This window comes from Lotus japonicus, chromosome 2, assembly GCF_012489685.1.
Source record: "Lotus japonicus ecotype B-129 chromosome 2, LjGifu_v1.2".
NCBI classification, from domain to species: Eukaryota; Viridiplantae; Streptophyta; class Magnoliopsida; order Fabales; family Fabaceae; genus Lotus; species Lotus japonicus.
The window spans coordinates 92,485,055-92,504,126 of NC_080042.1; the positions used below are offsets into that span (position 1 = coordinate 92,485,055).

The window sequence follows — 19,072 nt, forward strand, 5'->3', positions numbered from 1 at the left end:
TAGCTGTTTAGATGAGTTTAAGTTTTGCTTAGGGTCTCATGCCTCACTAACACAACATTCATTTAGTGATGTATCTTATGGCTCGACCATAACTATGTGGGGGGTTTTGTAGCCATTTGAGCCTATGAAGAAAAAAAACTAAAATTATTATAATATACTACATTTAAAATATTTTTCCGAGTTTAGTAACTAGTACTCCAACTGTAATTTTAACTAAATAAAAGTAGGGGTTCATGTAATCATGTTCGTATCCAACTGTTTAGATCCTGTGCAGTGAATTTTTGAATCGCATGAAATCTAGACCATTAAATTTAACTGCAGGGACATGACATGCAGTTGAAGTCCAACTCCAGAGAATCCGGGTCTGTCCTTGTTAGCGGTCTTGCGTTGATATCTGGACTAAAGCGTGTGGTGCGCGCTTCGCACGTGCGACTACTATGTTCTTCTCTTTCTCTGTGTAATTGTGAATTTGGAAAGTCAAAGTAGGAAGGTAAGAGAAAGGGAGAGGGAGACAGAGCATGGCTGATCTATTCATCTGGCTCATCTCCTTCTTCCTTCTCATTGCCTTACTCGTCCTCGTCACCTACCAGGTACACACACCCTAATTCTCATGATTCATTATTGCTAGTTAGGGTTTGGTGGTGTGAATGTGATTTAACAGGGTGGATGAATTCAAATTCAATTTGATGAGTTTCTTTCAAAACATGATCCATCATTCATTGCTAGTTAGCTTTATCTGGTTTTCTGAATTTATATCCTGAGGAGTTGTATTACTTATTGGAATTTCTCAAGGATTGCTATGATGATTGATGAACTAGTTACTTGTGTTTCAACATTTGTTGCAGCTAATGTGCCTGGCAGACCTGGAATTTGATTATATTAATCCTTATGACTTCTCATCTCAAATAAATACCGTGGTCTTGCCTGAATATATTATACAAGGTTTCCTCAGCTGCTTCTACCTTATTACTGGGCATTGGGTCATGTCATTGTTCTGTGTTCCATATCTCTGCTACAACGTTCGAATGTAAGTTTTCTATCTAATCTATTAAATAGGTTAGGCAAGTTTGTTGCTTCTTAATGATTAGGATTCTTATATATCTTTTGTTCAGAAGAAATCTCTAGGTGGCTTGCTTTGCAGGCTAGTTTGAGAGTGAGGAGGTTACTTGAGTTTCAACTTTGAATTTAGAGTCTTTTGCATTTTTCAAGAGAGCTTTAGTGTGACTGCCTAGCTAGCAAAAGAGTAATTTGTTGATGGTAACAAGTCTCTACTATTTGATAGCAGTAACATATGTTTTGGTTTTTCTATTCATGGAGAGATTCTAATTAGGGTACAATTTGTATGCTGATTATTAGATATTTTGTTTCCAGAAAACCTGCTTGTGCTGTAGTTTGGGTGGGAGAAGAGAGTTTGAATATAGGGTCTTTGAATTCTTCTGCAATTTAGTTCTAGTGTAGGAATGTCCAGAGAACCAACCAAATTATTATTTTTTTATTTTTACAATATTGAAGTTTTGTGCAGTTTTCGCCCCTGTATGGTTTGACCTGGTTTGTTTAAGCCAAAAATATATGGTTTGGTTAACTTGATGGAGCCTCAGGTCAAACCAAACAATACATATGCGCTTATACACACTTTCGTTATTGTGTTTCTTGTTACTAGCTGAAACTATTGAAAAGTTCAGGAGAAGTTTCTCATCAGAATAGTCTGATAGCTTTTGTTTCTCTCACTCGTGGAAGCCCCTATTATAGGCATTTCTGTTTATTACTAGTTATCCTTTGCTTGGTAGATGCTGTTTTCTAGTTCAAGGGAATGCGTTTTTTTTTTACTTTTGCAATAATAATGCTTGACATCTTAATGAGCTGGATTTTTCTTAATACGGTACTGCTAATTGATCTTAATAATAATAATGCTTGACATCTTGATCAGGTATATACAAAGAAAGCATTTGGTTGATGTTACTGAGATATTTAACCAGCTCTCTTGGGAGAAGAAGCAACGGCTTGTGAAGCTCTTCTATATTGTTATCACCCTTTTCCTCTCTGTAATTTGGTACGTTCTTTTTAAAATGAGGAATAGTCCAGTCACTTTTACGGATTTCATAAAATAATAGATGTTTTCATTCTTAAAAAGTTCTTTTTGCTGTAGGATGATCTATACATCAATGGATGACCATGATGATTAATTATGGATTGCTTCTTTTGGGGAGTCCTTTTCTGGAAGTAACCAGTGCAGCAAATTCCCAAACAGCTGTGGTAGAGCTAGTTAATTACTTCTCGTACATGACACAATAATGTGTTTGGATTTCCGTTAAACTCAACGTGGGATCCACGTTGAAGCCAATGTGTCAAAATCCTGCTTTTCCGGTCTACATTAAACTCAACTTGGCAAAATCTAACTTCTCCATTGGTGGTGCCTTTTAGATATGTGAAATCATGTTTGCGCTAACGCCAAAACAAACATGCACTAACATGTTCAACTGCACTTTAGGGGTGAGTTTCAGGCTTGTTTTGAATGTTGGACTGTAAGATATATGTATCATTGTACCGCAAGCAGTTTCATATCCTGGAGTTTTTGTGCTTATTTAACTCACGTCTTCCTGCATGACTAAAAGCATATAGAGGAGGAACTTGTAACTAATGAGGGATTTGTTTTTTTTGCTAATGTACAAGCAATGTATTCATACATATTGAAATTGTTTAGAAGAGCATGTAGAATACATATTTTTCTGACAAGTCTATTTTCCAATGCCACAAAATACAACCATTGCCATTGGAATCAGTTGTGTACTCTCTAGGATAAATCAACGAGTTGAGCAATGTTTATTTGATCTTTTTCAGATAAAAGAGAGAAGAGGGATCAACGAACAAAATGTCTTTTTAAGGAAAATTGAACTGGTACTGTCGTTGTAATCCATGTAGAATTAGAAACAGGATTAGACCTTAATTGTTCTTGAGAAGTCTGTTGAAGATGTTAGGTATCATCCCATTTTTGGCATGATCTACAAACTTGACAAACATACTATCACATGTAGGCCAAAGAGTACACTGAGAAGCTAGTTATTTTGGGTCCTTGGCTGATTTCAGATGTACCAAATATATGTTGAATAAAAGGCCTGTCATTTACAATCATAAGCATATTATTACATTTAGGCCGAGCACCATACTCACTCCGGTCCAAAGAGGATCTCACCTTCATGCTTTAACAATTCCGTGGTTATTTCTCAATTCTCATACTTACACAATAAATCAATTTGTCATCATTTTCACTAATCAACTCACAGATTTAATTAATAAAATTCTTTACAAAATTTATCTACTAATTATATACCTAACCTTACTAATCTGTTGAAAAGCCAATATAGCAAATAATTTCACCTGCAAATGTTCATTTATCAAATAAGATCAAATGTCTTAAAGTTTAACTTGAGCCAAAATATTGGATATCCAAACCATAATTTAACCGTGGTAATCCAATATTCAATATTTCAAAAAAAAAATTGATTTTAAAGAAAGAGAAAACTATAAACCTTTTTATAATGATATCTATGAATACCCATCCCATGATTCGTGCTACAATATTTCAAAAATATATAATAAATGAGAAAACTGCGTGCTGGCCAGTCCCGCCATGTTTGCGGGGCAGGGCAGGGTTTGCGGGTTGAACCCGCGGGCCATGCCTGCTTTCACACCCCAGTAAACCTAAACCTTGAAATATGATTTTAGTACATCATAATAAACAATCATAATAAAAATAATGTTACATAAATTATATTTATTTAAATAAACTAACAAGACATTTTAAATAATCCATTTTATTTTTAACTAAATAATCTTTTGAAAAAGTCTTCATTATAAGTGCAAATGTTTCGAAGCGACCCATTAAGCATCCGCCATTGCTGTCATTGCAGACCAATTATCTCAACGGAGATTAGACATTGGAATAGCAGACACAGGAACAGCTGCAGTTGGTCTTGATCTTATCTCATATGGCACAAAACTGCCTACAATCACCTGATACATATCAACCCATTGGAAAAGAGTGATTAACTTGTCACCAAACAGTAATTAACTAATCATTGCTAATACATGTCACTGCACACTGGTTTTAGAGACATAATATAAAATCATTCATATGTCTTTACCCGATAGCTTAAGTTTTAGGGATAGTTAGTTCATTCATTGCATGATATAAGAATAAGAGCATCTATGATTAAGTAGGCTAAAGTTTCATCTTTGTTACCGAATTATTCAAGTAATGAAGTTAAATTTCAGCACGATGGAGGTGGATCTATGTATTGTTCACGGTTCAAGCCAAATGCACTCTTGCGTGAAATGGCATGTTAGAAATATAATACAAAACCATTATGTTTTTCACCTTGTATACACTTAAATGATTCATAACAACTGGATCATCAACTTGACTCATTCTGGATAACTACATAAGCATCCCTCTAATTGGTATTTTTAGAATGCGAAAAGCACATTAGCCCTTTACAGGTTAGATTATAGACTAACTAATCCCTGCCCCGTGAAAAATAGGAAAAGGCAATAAATTTGTAATGTATCTACCTGCACGGGAGTTGCAGCCACCAACATACCAGCTAATGTACCACCTGCAACACGTCCATCTGGACTTGCAAAAACAATGCTCATGTTGCCAGAACGGCCAAGTGTTTCCCCACCACTTTCATGTGGACAGAAATGGCCTGATAATGATAGAATCCTAAACTGTCCCTGAAGAAACGACAATGAGAAAGATGAAAATTCCACTTCTGAAGGACAAAAGTGGTTTTAGAACAGAAATGGTAATGCTCAATAAATAGTGCAGACTTCGGTAGCAGGTATTTTTTTTTTAAATATAAAGCACATAGCAGAAGCAATGAATCCAAAACCAAAGCAACAAATAATGAAGTGAATACTATGTACGAAAAGATAAACATTTATCCTGGCAGTTTTTTTAGCACAAATTAACATGTAAATTGACACATCATTCATAAAAGTGCATTTGACCGGACCACATACAATCCTACTCAATTGATGTAGTGTTTTGAGCAGAGCGATCAGGAATGTACATCAGTTTCTGAAATTAGTTTTTATTGAAACACTGGTGTCCTCTAGATTGTACATAATTAATAAAGAACCCTGTCCAATATGGTGTTAAAAATAATTCTAGAATCAGTACACATACACAATTTATTGAAGGTATACAATCATTGTTTTTATGGCTAGATGCCTTTCAGGTTCATAGTAAATGCTACACAAAATGCCATTTGGGCAAATCTTAAGTTCAAAAAAGAATAAGAACAAAAAGAGAGGAAAAGCACAATAGCACAAATGGATAAAAGAAAACAAACGTAAGCATGTCTATTATTCCTTTCATTAGTTACATCACGTATCAGCATTTAGACACTAACAATAACTTCATGCTAGGAATATATTCAAGTAAATTTACTATCTGCTCTAGTGATAATACGAGTTATGAGTAACAAATTGCAAGTCGCCAACAAAAACAGCATAAAAAGATACTCAAGATTAAAAAATGGGTTAGAGCCTATTTAAACCTGAGGCTGACATTTGATGCTCATGGTTGAAAGAAACACAGAAAAAAGAACAAATGAATAACACGCTGCAATTATATTCCACATGAGTTCATTGAATTAACGAGAAATGATACTATCAGATTACATAAATGCTTCACCTCATGGGTTACTGTCCTAGCAGAAGAACCAGGCTGGTTAAGGGTGACAGTTGATATGTGTCCCACTGCAGAGAGAATGCATATATCTCGCGGAGTTTGCTGAGAGAATACCATTATCTCCCTAAAAACATCCTAAGACAACCACAAGACAAGTAGCTCTCAATCATATATACTTTTTAATTAGTCATCACAGTAACGAAGAAAATAAATATAATTCTTGCAAGAAAATTCGGTTAAAGTTGTGCTTCTACCCATTCAAAATATCAGATATAGGTGCCACCACCAAAAACTTGGTAATTATCTAGCCATGAATATTGCATTACTTAATAGAATTTCAGAACATTAATTGATATAACTGACGCTTACCTCTCCAGAATTGATGGTGATGAGATGTGGAGTAAGCATAGATGAGTCTTCAGCCCGTACACCTGGAAAAATAAAAGAGAATTTTCAATAAATCATAATTGACCATGAAGAAGTTCACTGTCAAAATGGAAATAGTGAACAGAATCAGTTCTATGATAACGAGTCCTCATTCAAAGAATGTGAGCATTTAGACCTCAAACACCACGATCTAAAGAAGTAGAAGCATCATCTAGAAAATTATGTTGTAGATTCATGCAAGTAGCACCAATCAAGGTAGTAAAAATCGGGATTATGCTTTTAATCAGGAAGGGGGTGTTAATTTGTAAGACTAATTGTAAGATTTAGCAAAATTCCAATACATGTGTATATATAAATAACAAAAAAAAAGTGTCAGGGAACAAAGAAGCTTCACAAACAGACGTCGAGTAGCGAGGTTCATCTCTGGTGGAGGAGCCTTGTCAAACAGCGCCAGAGCGTCGTCACTGGTGCAGTAGGGAGAGAAGGGGTTTGTGAACATGAGTGAGGGGGCTTGGCAGCTAAAAAGAATTGGGGTTTCGCAAATCGGGCCGCGTTTAGGAAACGTATTAAACCCACATTACATGGGCCGAGCTTCATGTAATCACACTTATAATCGCAATAAGCTTCAATTTAGCCAAAAAAGGATGATTTGATATTAATCGCCTAGGTGGATTGTAATCGCATATCGTAGGATTAAGCGATTAAAATCGGGATTTTGACTACCATGCCACCAATATACATCTAATTAACTAGATAATCATAAATGTGATTATAGGATTCTTTACATAGGTTTTGTTCTGGTATAGGACAGCAGACAACTCGTCAGTTAAGGAGTTTAAACTTAATACCACTTATTTTATATCAGGTAGTCATAGCAAAACAAAATAATCTTTCACATAACAAAATGTTACAGTCATCTGCAAATAACTATTCTAAAATTCTGCGTCCGGAAAATAGTACATCAATTTTATATCTTTTGTTATTGAAAATACAAACAAAAAAATCCTTTAGAGAATAGTTCTTTTGGTAACTTTTTCTTGGATGTCTTCCACAAGCTATCCAACTCAATGCAAGGGATAAATCAAAAGCCACTCATGGAATATAATTTTTCTTGATCACTCGACCAAACTGAAAGCTTACCAAAACTTAAACTAAAGCAGAAAAGCAAGCAAATTGAATAGGAAAATTAACTCCCCAAAAAAAAAGTATTAATAGATTTGAAAAAATTAATGTGCTATCAAAAAACTACTTTTGCAGCAAGTTTCCAGATATTGATCAAGTGTGTAAACCCATCTAACATCAAATTATAAAACAATAAACACGGGATGAAGCTTTAACTATTTCCATTCATAACTCAATTGTTTTAAGCTAGAGGATTGAAAAGTAGATTTCCTTCTAATATAGTGCACCATTACTCCAAGCAGTTAACCATTTTAATAATTTAATCTCAGTCTAACACTCATCAAGCAATGAATGATACGCTTGCAATAATAACGAGTGTCCTAATAATACATTGTTATATAGTTAAGTGTATCAAAAATGGAATGACCACATAACTGCATCATGAGTAGTAAAGAGAAGGGTATTTCAAAAAAAAAAGAGTAGTAAAGAGAAGGGGAAGTCAAAATAACAGCATTAACAACCAACACATAACAAAGGGATATTCTAAGTTTCACCGTGGTTTTCGAACGAGTTTCCAAACATACACTAAGTTACTTTTCCAGGACAACCACACATATCAAGTTCAAGACATGAATGAATAAGAGGCTAAGGACAATCCAACCAATTAGTAACCATAGGTTCCACATTCTCAAATGTAATCTCAGAATTCAATGGCTATAGTACAAGGCAAAACCTAATTCATAGAAAAACAACAGACATTGTTTTCCTCCAATTCAGAAACGCACCTAACAAAGAAAGAGAAATAGGTTTTCTTCCTTACCGATATTCTCCACATCGAATCTGGCTTTGCTGACTGAGCCAGGTGGCTGCACTTTGGGGCGCCGCTTCTCCGCCGAGAAATCGATAACCGCCGGCGGTGGCGCTGAAGAAGATATGGGTATTGCATTTTTACGTTTTTTTTTGGTCAATGGAATTTTACTTCATTCTACAAATTAAGCCGAATAGTACACAAAGAAGCTAACTATTTTGGGTCCTCGCATGGGCTGATTTAGGCCAAGCCCAATATTCACTCCAGTCCAAATAGGATCCCTTCATGTTTTAACCAAAAAAAATAAAACTCAGAAACTTAATTGGAGTAGAAGTAAAATGAACCTATAGATGAATTTCATTTGTTCTTACTCCAAAGTTAATATGATATCATAGTTTTCCTTGGATACCCGATTAATGAAAAATAAAATCTGTAGTTGCCGACACTTCCTTATTCTTGTTGTACTATAGGTTGAAAGCACATATAATTTTTTATAGCATGTATATTTGAAAATGTTTTATACTTCTAAAAGAACCAAACATAACGTTAACTAACAAATGTAAATTAACGTGAGTATGAAAAGACAAACTTTAGCTTTAATAGAAGAAATTAAAATAGTTTTTTTTGGATGCTCTATACATACAGACAAAAGAACACATTTCAAGGATCCAATCCCATAGATATCATCACCCAATGAAGCAAATGAAACCCCAAAACTACAAAGAAGAAGATGCCAACGGTTGGCATCTAAAGATCCTTCACACTTTTTTAGTTACTGGTGTAGGCATCAAAAGATTCAAGCGACAAAATGATAATGTGTTTTCAATTAAAGGTGAAAATGAGATCAGACCAATCCAAGTTTTGTCCAACATATATGAATTATTTGCTAAATCTTAGGTTTGAATCTACTTTGTTTACCTCATATATTGTTATTTAAAGATTCAGCCTTTTGAAATTCCACAAGAAATGTTCATCCGACCAGATCGGATGAGTGTTCCGCCAACACTTTCTTGTGGAAAGAATCCGCCAGATAATGCCATAATTTCAAATGATCCCTGAATAAACAACAATGAGAAAGATGAAAATTCCACTTTTGAAGGACAATAGCGGTTTTAGAACAGAAATGGTAATGCTCAAGAAATAGTGCAGAAGCAATGTAACCAAAACCAAAGCAACGAATAATGAATGGCATACTACGACGAAAAGATAAACATTTATCCTGGCAGTTTTTTTAACACAAATTAACATGCAAATTGACACATCATTCACTATCAGGAGTGTACATCAGTTTCTGAAATCAGTTTTCACTGAAACACTGGTGTTCTCTAGATTGTAGATAATTAATTAAGAACCCCTGTCCAATATGGTGTTCAAAATAATTCTAGAATCAGTACACATACACAATTTATTAAAGCTATACAATCATCATTTTTATGACCAGATGCCTTTCAGGCTCATAGAAAATGCTACACAAAATGCCATTTGGGCAAATCTTAAGTTCAAAAAAGAACAAGAACAAAAAAAGAGGAAAAGCACAAACGGATGAAAGAAACCAAAAGTAAGCATGTCTATTAATTGTAAATTTACTATCTGCTCTAGAGATAATATGAGGAACAAATTGCAAGTCGCCAACAATCATAGCATAAAAAGATACTTAAGTTTACAAAATGGGTTAAAAGCCTATTTAAACCTGAGCCTGACATTTGATGTTCATGGTTGAAAGAAACACAGAAAGACAACATATGAATAACACACTGCAACTATATTCCACATGAGTTCATTGAATTAACGAAAATGATACTATCAGATTTCATAAATGCTTCACCTCGTATGTTACTGTAGCAGAAGAATCAACATGGGAAATGGTGACAGTTGATATGCGTCCCTCTGCGGAGTGAATGCATATAGCTCGCGGACTTTGCTGACAGAATAACATTATCTTCCTAAAAACATCCTAAGACAACCACAAGACAAGTAGCTCTCAGTCATGTAGACTTTTTTATTAGTCATCACAGTAACAGAAAATAAATATAATTCTTGCAAGAAAATTCAGTTAAAGTTGTACTTCTACCCATTCAAAGTATCAGACATAGGTGCCACCACCAAAAACTTCCATGAATATTGCATTACTTAATAGAATTTCAGAACATTAATTGATATAACTGACGCTTACCTCTCCAGAATTGATGTTGATGATATGGGGAGTAAACATAAATGAGCCTGCAGCCCGTTCACCTGGAAAAATAAAAGAGAATTTTCAATAAGTCATAATTGACCATGGAGAAGTTCACCGTCAAAAACGAGTCCTCATTCAAAGAATGTGAGCATTTAGACCTCAGACACTACCATCTAAAGAAGTAGAAGCATCATCTAGAATTATGTTCTAAATTCATGCAAGTAGTACCAATCAAGGTAGTAAAAATTGGGATAATGCCTTTAATCGGGAAAGGGGTGTTAATTTGTAAGATTAATTGCAAGATTTAGCAAAATTCCAATATACATGTGTATATATAAATTACAAAAATAAAAGTGTCAGGGAACAAAGAAGCTTCACAAACAGACTTTGAGAAGAGTGGTTCATCTCCGGTGGAGGAGCCTTGTCAAACTGAGTCAGAGCGCCGTCACTGGTGCAGTGGGGAGAGAAGCGGTTTGTGAACATGAGTGAGGGGGCTCAGCAGCTAAAAAGAATTAGGGTTTTGCAAATCGAGCCGCGTTTAGGAAACATAGAAACCCACATTACATGGGCCGAGCTTAATCATGTAATCACACTTATAATCGCAATAAGCTTCAATTTAGCCAAAAAAGGATGATGTGATTTTAATCGCCCAGGTGGATTGTAATCGCATATCGTAGGATTAAGTGATTAAAATCTGGATTTTGACTACCATGCCGCCAATATACTTCTAATTAATAAGATAATCAAAAAGGATTATAGGATTCTTTACCGTCATCTGCAAATAACTATTTTAAAACTCTGCATCCGGAACATAGTACATCAATTTTATTTCTTTTGCTAATGATAATACAAACAAACAAACAAAAACCTTTATAGAATAGTTCTTTTGGTAACTTTTACTTGGATCTCTTCCACAAGCAATCCAACTCAATGCAAGGCATAAATCAAAAGGCACTCATGGAATATAATTTTTCTTGATCACTTAACCAAACTGAGAGCTTACCAAAAGTAAAAATAAAGCAGAAAAGCAAGGAAAATGAATAGGAAAATTAACTCCACCAAAAGAAGTATGGTAAAAGGGGAATAATAGATTTGAAAAAATTAATGTGCTATCAAAACTACTTTTGCAGCAAGTTTCCAGATATTGATCAAGTGTGTAAACCAATCTAACATCAAATTATAAAACAACAAATACGAGATGAAGCTTTAACTATTTCCATTCATAACTCAATTGTTTTTAGCTAGAGGATTGAAAATTAGATTTCCTTCTAATATAGTCCACCATTCACTCCAATCAGTTAACCATTTCATTCTCAGTATAACATTCATCAAGCAATGAATGATACGCTTGCAATAATGATGAGTGAGTGTCCTAACAATCCATGTCAGCCTTGTTTTCAAAAAAGGAATGACCACATAACTGCATCATATGATAGCAATAACAAATAACAAAGGGAGATTCTAAGCTTCGTCGTGGTTTTCGAACAAGTTTCCAAACATATACTAAGTTACTTTTTCAGGACTACCACACATATCAAGTTCAAGACATGAATGAATAAGGTAAAACCTAATTCTGACGAGACATAGGTTCAGCATCCTCAAATGTACTCTAAGAATTCAATGGCTAATAAATAATTTAAGGTAAAACCTAATTCTAACGAGACAGAAAAACAACACTGACTGAGAAACGCACCTAACAAAGAAAGAGAAATAAGTTTTCTTCCTTACCGATATACTCCGCATGGAATCTGGCTTTGCTGACTGAGCCAGGTGGCTGCACTTTTGGCGCTCCTCCGCCGAGAAATCGATAACCGCCGGCGGTGGCGGTGGCGGTGGCGCTGAAGAAGATATGAGTTTTGCATTTTGACTTTATTCTACATACTTGATAAGCGCATTAAGCCGAAAGTACACAAAGAAGCTAATTATTTTGGGTCCTAGTATGGGCTCATTTCAGATACGATTTAGGCCAAGCCCAATATTCACTCCAGTCCAAATAGGTTTCACCTAACCTTTCATGTTTTAACACTCCAGTTTCACCACAAAAACTCATGAAGTGGATGCTTAATTGGAGTAGAAGTAAAATGAACCTATAGATGAATTTCATTTGTTCTTACTCCAAAGTTAATATGATATCATAGTTTTCCTTGGATACCCGATTAATGAATAATAAAATCTGTAGTTGCTGACACTTCCTTATTCTTGTTGTACGATAGGTTGGAAGCACATATAGTTTTTTATAGCATGTATATTTGAAAATGTATTATACTTGTGAAAGAACCAAACATAACGTTAACTGACAAATGTAAATTAACGTGACTATGAATAGACAAACTTTAGCTTTAATAGAAGAAATTAAAATATACTTTTTAGGGATGTTCAATACATATAGACAAAAGAACACATTTCAAGGATCTAATCCCATAGATATCACCACCCAATGAAGCAAATGAAACCCCAAACCAAAATTACAAAGGAAGAAGATGCCAACATTTGGCATCTAAATATTCCTTCACACTTTTTTTAAGTACTGGTGTGAGCATCTAGAGATTCAAGAGACAAAATGGAAACTTCAGTGTTGTCACTCACAAACTAATCATTTCAAAAGTCTAAGTTCTAATGAGTAAAATAACATATATATGAATAATTATATATCTAACACGCATTCTCACACAAAAACACACTTAGATTTAAGCGTGAATAATACACAATGCAAATGTTTACCAATCATATGTTGAAATCTAACTTTTTATTTTTATGTAAGAGCGGTAATAATTGAACTTATACTACTTGGTCATAGAGACTCTAATATCATGTCATAAATTAATTATTTCAAAAGCTTAAATTGATGAATAAAAGACATATGAATGATTATATTTTTACTAGTGTATTTTCTTTTTGTCTTTGACCGATTTTCTCGTTCAGTAAAATCTGTTAATTTTTCCAACAAACGACTTTCCAATGTTCGAATGCGAGGTGATAACTTACCTCCACTTCCCTCATCTCCTTTTGTCATCGCCTAAAAGCTCCCAAACAAAGTCCTCCTTTTTGCGTTATATGAGGAAAAATAAAAGAATTAGCAAAACTACCCAAAAGCGTCTAAACAAAGGGACGTCATAACATTAGATGGCGGACTCCTCTAAACCTCGCGTAGATAATCTCTTTATAAGCTTGACGAGCAAGAAAGTCAACTGCGTTGTTCATCTCCTAGAAGCCTGATAGATTTCAACTGTACAATCTTTAAAGAACATGGCAGATTCTTGCAATAGTGTTGCTTGCTCAAAACTTGAACACATCAAAGTCTTAGTTCTGCAATTTGGTGTGTGTTGATTATTGTTAGTAAGATAAATCACCCCAAATTGGTGTATTGTTATTACAAGGGAAAACGACATATGTTTAAAAAATAATGTTTGTAAATACCAATTCCTTAGATTCATATTTTAGTTTAAAGAAGAGAATTATGCTATACATTGCTTTCTTCATAAGTGTCAAAGGCGGCTAACTTGCCGCCAAAGAAAAATGGAAAATAAACTTGACGTTGTTTGGATATTAATTTAAAGTTTATTGAAGCTTAATTACTAAAAAATACTTTTTTACAAAATAAGAAATTAACTAATCCAAATAACGTCCTTGAGAAGAAGAACTTCAAGCTCCTGAAATGACGTCTTCAATAACCTGTAATCAGCCATGGGGAGTAACGAGCCTTGTTTTGCCAACAAGTCTGCTGCTGCGTTCACGTCGCGACAACACCAATTCAACTCCACTCGCCAATTTCTTGACAACAAGTTTTGGATCTCCGTTAGAACCCACTCATGAGCATGGTGAACTGCTTGTGCAGGATCCCTTGCTATCTGCATAAGTTCTTGACAGTTTGAATTGCAGATTAGTTTCCGGACACCTCGCTCCCAAGTTAGTAAAAGACCATCCTCAAAGCCAAAGCTTTTGCAAGGAATGGACTGCTGGTTGCCTCCCTATAGTTAGGTATGAATCCACGAATCCATTTACCTGAAGAGTCTATAATCAATCGTCCTAATCTTCAACAAATGTTTTTTTTGTTGTATCCAAACGAGCTGTGTTAGTAGTTATATATATATATATATATATATATATATATATATATATATATATATATATATATAGACCAAAGTTTTTATAAACATTTAAAATCATACTCTAAAACTTTTGAAGATAATGGTCGGAATGACGTTATTAAATACTATATCCTTTCAACTCCTTTAAAACTTATCTCTACGACTCTATCTAAGCAATATCCGAATCTGATTATATGACAGATTATTAGGTAGAGTGGGTATTCACAACTCACATTACCCATCGATGGAATATATTTGTTTTTTTTTTTCATTTTCATCACCTATATATTTATTAATCAGTATTTCACTTTTCAATGTGATAAAAAAGACAAATAATTCTACCTAATGTATTTTCCACTAATTCAAATAAATCAAATGGTCTGGCAGGTTCAATACATCATTTTTCTTTTACTTTTTGGTGCATAGAAGAAAGTTGAATAAATATATTCGAAGGTGCCAAATATTTATTTGTAAGCAATGTTATTCCTGCCGGCTGGCTATTTTATTAATTAGTATAATAAATCCGTAATTCTGAAGTAAAGCATAATTGAATCTTTTAACCCTCCATCATATCCATATCTATCTATCATATATGTCTTTTCAAAAAAGAAATCTATCATATATGTCCCAGTCCCAGCTCTTCATAACCCAGAAAGGAAAATAAAATGGTGTTTGAGTTAGAGATAAAGAGAAAGAGACGAGTAGAGACTGAGATGTTGGAAATAGAGTCGGATTGTTCTGAATGATAAAAAGTGAAGGGAAGACATGAGGTTGATTTTTTTTATAGGCAAATGTTAGTGGTTAGTTGTTAGTAAGTTAGAAAATCCCTTTAAAGTTCCCTTCCAAGATTTGAACCCTGGACCTTCCCCTCCCCACTCTTATGTCTCCTAGCTCTTACCACCACCCTTATGTCCCCTAGCTTTTACCACTTGAGGTTGATAATAGAAAATGAAAAAAAAAATTATAAACATATATTTATAACCACATATGAACAATATTCATGTCACTCATTGAATAATGTGAAGATTTGATGTGTTTGTTATGTTTGTGTAGTTGGGTAGAATATGTGCTCCAAACATGATCTCGATCTTCTTCCCGCAGGATGCCAAGATGATTGAGTGTGTGTTTGGAAAACCCATTCAGGATCCACGTTTGGCCCCGATCCACGTTTATAAAAGCAAGAAATAGTTGCTTTTGAATTTCTGGATCCACGTTTGGCCTCTCCAGATTTGAAACCAAACACACACTAAGCCGTGCCGTTGATATGCTATCACATTATCGCTATTAATCATTCTTATGTAATAAAAGTTGTACATTGAAACTGCTAATTTGATGAGATGAAAAAATAGTTACTAGTTTTTTTTCACATCGAAAAAATAAACTACAACCCTTCAGTAGTGATGCCTTAACTTTTCCTTTCCTAACCCATATATCCATCAACTTTTAATACTTAGAACCTAGTTTGGGAACAAATACTTCTCAATTAATTAGTTATTTAAATATTTTCTAAATAATTAATAATATACAGTTAAAAATCCCGTTACTTAGCTAGTCCAAATTCATTCATTGATTTCCGTGTTTTCCTTCCTTCCATTTTCTTTCCACCCAACCAAACAAAGCATTAATTTTGTTAGTCTTCGAGCAGGCTTCTAGAACATGCTTATAAAATAGATCCAATAACATCTAGCAGTGACAGAACATGGAGCCCAAAAAAGAGTTGAAACGCGAGATTGATAATTGAGTCAACGCTTACTTAAAAAAAAGATAATAGAGTCAACGCTAATATTAGTATTGATAATAGACAGACATTGAAAAAAAGACGGTATGTACACATGACCTAATAATTGCTAACTGAACAATGAACCCAATTTGTTGTGTCTCTACCTAACCCTGTCTCTCTGCTACCAAGAATCCAATTCTGTATTTCATCTCACAACCAATGCCAACCAGCTGTACATAATATACCTATCCGCTTTCACCTACCAAACCAACTAGAACAACTACTATCACCAAATTCCACCCTTAACTTTATGTACACAAACCCAATCCTCAAGCAAAGAATATTATGAGCTACTAAAGTTGCATAGAAGTAGAACATTCCACACCCTCTATCATCTTTAAGAACATGATTTGATCAGCCCCAAATTGATCAGATTCCTTCTCACAAGGCTCCCAATAGACCACAACACTGCCCCACCAACTCCAACTGTATCATCCTCTCTCTCCGCCTTGTGATGATACATCAACGGTACCTCTTTCACTTCCAAATTGCTTGACCCAATTCTCTGCCTAACAGATTCGATTACTTTTTGGTCAACAATGTTTCCAATCGCATCCGTTACATAGAACTCATTAGTAGCCACTTTCCCTTCAGTGGATATCTCAGCCCGAGTCACATTCAGCCCATTCTCTCGGAAAGTTCTCATCACTTCTGCTAGAAGCCCTTGCTTGTCTTCTGTGCATAACTCTAATCGAACACCCTATAACCAAACAATTAACAATTGATTAGTCTCGGTCACTTCATAAGTAGCTTCTCAGTGTCAAACTTGATTCATAGAAAAAACAAATTGATCCAAACATGCTATGAAGGAAGCTTATACCTGAGATGCCCTTCTCTCCACAGAAGCTTTTAAGCATTGAATCACACGATGACGCTCGGGTTCTGAGCTTATTGGTGTGCCATCCTTGTGTCTTATATAAAACTCCTGAGATCAGAAATTGAAAAAAGAAAGTTAGTTTACAGCATAAACCAAGCAAGTAAAAGAAAAATACTACTACATTTCATGGAAGGACTAAGGAGGTTGAATAATTACCAAGTATGCTCGTCCATCATTGGTGTTTATAGTAGCATGAAATACAATATACTCCATGTCTGTCAAATTGCATAACACATCAAACAATAGCTTGGATCGATCCTTGCATTGAACATTGACAACTGAGTAACCCCTCTCAGCCCAATTTTGGACATTCACTACAGCATTATCAGAGGTAAACTTGAGAATGGGGGTCCTCTCGTAATCACGGTCTGCGAACATCATCTGGTGAAGCCTTCTTTCCGTGTGCATGACAGACAAAGAGACAGAAGTTTTTGCACTTCTAATGTCATTGTCTCCCTTCAAAACACTTCTTAAACGCACTTCAATGTTGTTAATTCTCTGGGAATCCTCAATAGTGGAACCAGAATCACAGTCCTTTACATAGATTAAAGAGGCAATGCGGCCATTGTGCGTCCAAACCTTAGCCTCAACAACATCACATTGAAGATCAGCCAGCACAGCAAAAACCTCAGATAGAAGACCAACTCTATCCGTTCCAGTTAATTCCAGGGCAGTGAGACCATTTGAGCAATTGGTTCTCGCATAATGAATGGTCCCAAGTGACTGTTATAACATAAAACCGAAAACTAAGAATCAGAACTCGTAATTAATTGTAACCACAGGGAAAATAAATAATTTATAACTGTGAAGAAGCAATGGAATACCTGTTCAATGTATTTTAAAACGCTCTCATCAGTTAGCATGTTTCCGTTTTGATCAGTGACATGAAAAACTGTCCATTGAATAGGCAAAGGTTAGTGTTTAAGGAATTGTTACTCATTTCACTGGGAATGAAGTTGATTGGTGAAAAGGGAAAATGAAGATTAGCTTACCATCCATGAACCATTTGCCATCAGAGGAAATATAGGCCTTCTTAATTGAAAGATTGAGATCAGTGAGAATTTGTACAGCATCTAATAGAATACCATGTCTTCTAGCACTATCAACCTTGACCACTGTCGCTGTGGAGCAAACAGCATTGTCAATGACAACCCTGTAAAAGTCAAAGTCAGTGAGATTACTTTTCCCCAATTCACGTTTGAAATGTCGGATTGAAACACGCAAAATGGGAACATGGAGTAGGTTCTGGAAGCACAGGAGCTAGTCGTGATAAGAAAAAGAAAAGTCAAAAAATTGTTAAAATAATGGCAGTGGACAAATCACATTCAAATTTTATAAAGAAAAATTAGTGTTTTCTAAAACTCGTCACGTTCTAATCTAATGCTGTTTAAAGAGATTAGAAAACTGAATTATTACAACCAAATGCATGAACGAGTTTTAGTCGGTGGTAGTTGCTATCAGCAGAAATATTTTTGTCTAACAAAAAGGACTTTCTCTGGAAGAAAATTAACTATAACATTTTAGCAAATGGTTTCAAATTAGGGCAGAGGAAGATCATGTAAAAACAACAATGATCCACTAAATTGGGTTAGACTTGAACCAAATCAGCCAACTAAAGGGGAACAGAGCAGGGAAAAGGAAAAGGAAATAATGGCAAGAAATGAAGAAACAAGTGAGGAAGACAAACCTTGGGGTGCTCATCCGTATCAAAAGCTTTTCGTATTCATCCGTACAAGCAGGCCAGTCCATGATCTCCATCGCTTTGCTTTTGCAGGAAAATGAGAGATCGTGTGAAAGTAGAGATAGCTTCTCTCTACAGGGAAGAGGGTTTTAATAAGAGTGTCCAAAAACGACGTCGGCGAGTTTTCCGAAGCCAAAACCGCGTCTCAGCTACCAAAAAACACAGCTAGCACGTCCTTGTGAGTTGTGATGATAACCAGAAAAACAAATCAGAGTGTGTTATGATCCAAAACGGGGCGTGGCTTTTGAATTGCGCAAACTCTTGATCAAATCGCCATAACGAACTTCAAACTCTTTCACCTTCGCTATGCGTTTCTGAGCGTGTAACAGTCATAGACTCTCTCTCACAGAGCACGCCTTGTTCTGAACTCTTGCCTCTTTGTGGTTTCCAAGTTGAAT

General features: G+C 35.2%; 3 protein-coding genes across 8 annotated transcripts; 1 reads left to right on the plus strand and 2 right to left on the minus strand.

Moving 5' to 3' along the window:
- The first annotated feature begins 410 nt into the window (after window positions 1-410).
- On the plus strand, window positions 411-2,685 carry LOC130741099 (protein cornichon homolog 4-like). Its single transcript, XM_057593897.1, has 4 exons — window positions 411-590; window positions 846-1,027; window positions 1,928-2,050; window positions 2,147-2,685. Exons 1-4 carry the CDS (start codon window positions 519-521, stop codon window positions 2,181-2,183), a joined length of 414 nt encoding a protein of 137 aa, XP_057449880.1. The 5' UTR covers window positions 411-518; the 3' UTR covers window positions 2,184-2,685.
- A 1,032-nt stretch (window positions 2,686-3,717) lies between these two features.
- Window positions 3,718-12,240, minus strand: LOC130741098 (AT-hook motif nuclear-localized protein 1). Of its 6 annotated transcripts, none has more exons than XM_057593892.1 (9): window positions 11,917-12,237; window positions 10,186-10,247; window positions 9,838-9,966; window positions 8,931-9,067; window positions 8,025-8,126; window positions 6,065-6,126; window positions 5,699-5,830; window positions 4,570-4,734; window positions 3,718-4,011 (listed from the first exon to the last, which is right to left on the minus strand). In XM_057593892.1, the coding sequence occupies exons 6-9, from the start codon at window positions 6,101-6,103 to the stop codon at window positions 3,919-3,921; spliced, it is 429 nt and encodes a 142-aa protein (XP_057449875.1). In that variant the 5' UTR covers window positions 6,104-6,126; window positions 8,025-8,126; window positions 8,931-9,067; window positions 9,838-9,966; window positions 10,186-10,247; window positions 11,917-12,237; the 3' UTR covers window positions 3,718-3,918. The 6 variants fall into 6 exon arrangements, with proteins under 6 accessions (XP_057449875.1, XP_057449874.1, XP_057449876.1 ...); XM_057593891.1 differs by having other exon boundaries at window positions 8,025-8,293; window positions 11,917-12,236; XM_057593893.1 differs by lacking the exon at window positions 8,025-8,126 and having other exon boundaries at window positions 11,917-12,240.
- Window positions 12,241-16,044: 3,804 nt separating this feature from the next.
- LOC130741100 (ACT domain-containing protein ACR8-like) lies at window positions 16,045-19,072 on the minus strand. The gene is made up of 6 exons (XM_057593898.1): window positions 18,621-19,072; window positions 17,926-18,086; window positions 17,758-17,825; window positions 17,090-17,656; window positions 16,877-16,981; window positions 16,045-16,756 (listed from the first exon to the last, which is right to left on the minus strand). The coding sequence occupies exons 1-6, from the start codon at window positions 18,689-18,691 to the stop codon at window positions 16,394-16,396; spliced, it is 1,335 nt and encodes a 444-aa protein (XP_057449881.1). The 5' UTR covers window positions 18,692-19,072; the 3' UTR covers window positions 16,045-16,393.

Bases quoted from the DNA above. Each gene is read 5' to 3' on its own strand.
- LOC130741099 (XM_057593897.1), top strand. From the start codon at position 519: ATGGCTGATCTATTCATCTGGCTCATCTCCTTCTTCCTTCTCATTGCC. The intron at 1,028-1,927 runs GTAAGTTTTCTA...CATCTTGATCAG, and splicing joins CTCTGCTACAACGTTCGAAT to GTATATACAAAGAAAGCATT. The intron at 2,051-2,146 runs GTACGTTCTTTT...TTTTTGCTGTAG, and splicing joins CTTTTCCTCTCTGTAATTTG to GATGATCTATACATCAATGG.
- LOC130741098 (XM_057593893.1), bottom strand. From the start codon at position 6,103: ATGCTTACTCCACATCTCATCACCATCAATTCTGGAGAG. The intron at 4,735-5,698 runs GTGAAGCATTTA...TCGTTTCTTCAG, and splicing joins CTAGGACAGTAACCCATGAG to GGACAGTTTAGGATTCTATC. The intron at 4,012-4,569 runs GTAGATACATTA...GATATGTATCAG, and splicing joins TGGCTGCAACTCCCGTGCAG to GTGATTGTAGGCAGTTTTGT.
- LOC130741100 (XM_057593898.1), bottom strand. From the start codon at position 18,691: ATGGAGATCATGGACTGGCCTGCTTGTACGGATGAATACGAAAAGCTT. The intron at 18,087-18,620 runs GTTTGTCTTCCT...TGACTTTTACAG, and splicing joins ATACGGATGAGCACCCCAAG to GGTTGTCATTGACAATGCTG. The intron at 16,982-17,089 runs GTAATTATTCAA...TTCTGATCTCAG, and splicing joins ATGATGGACGAGCATACTTG to GAGTTTTATATAAGACACAA.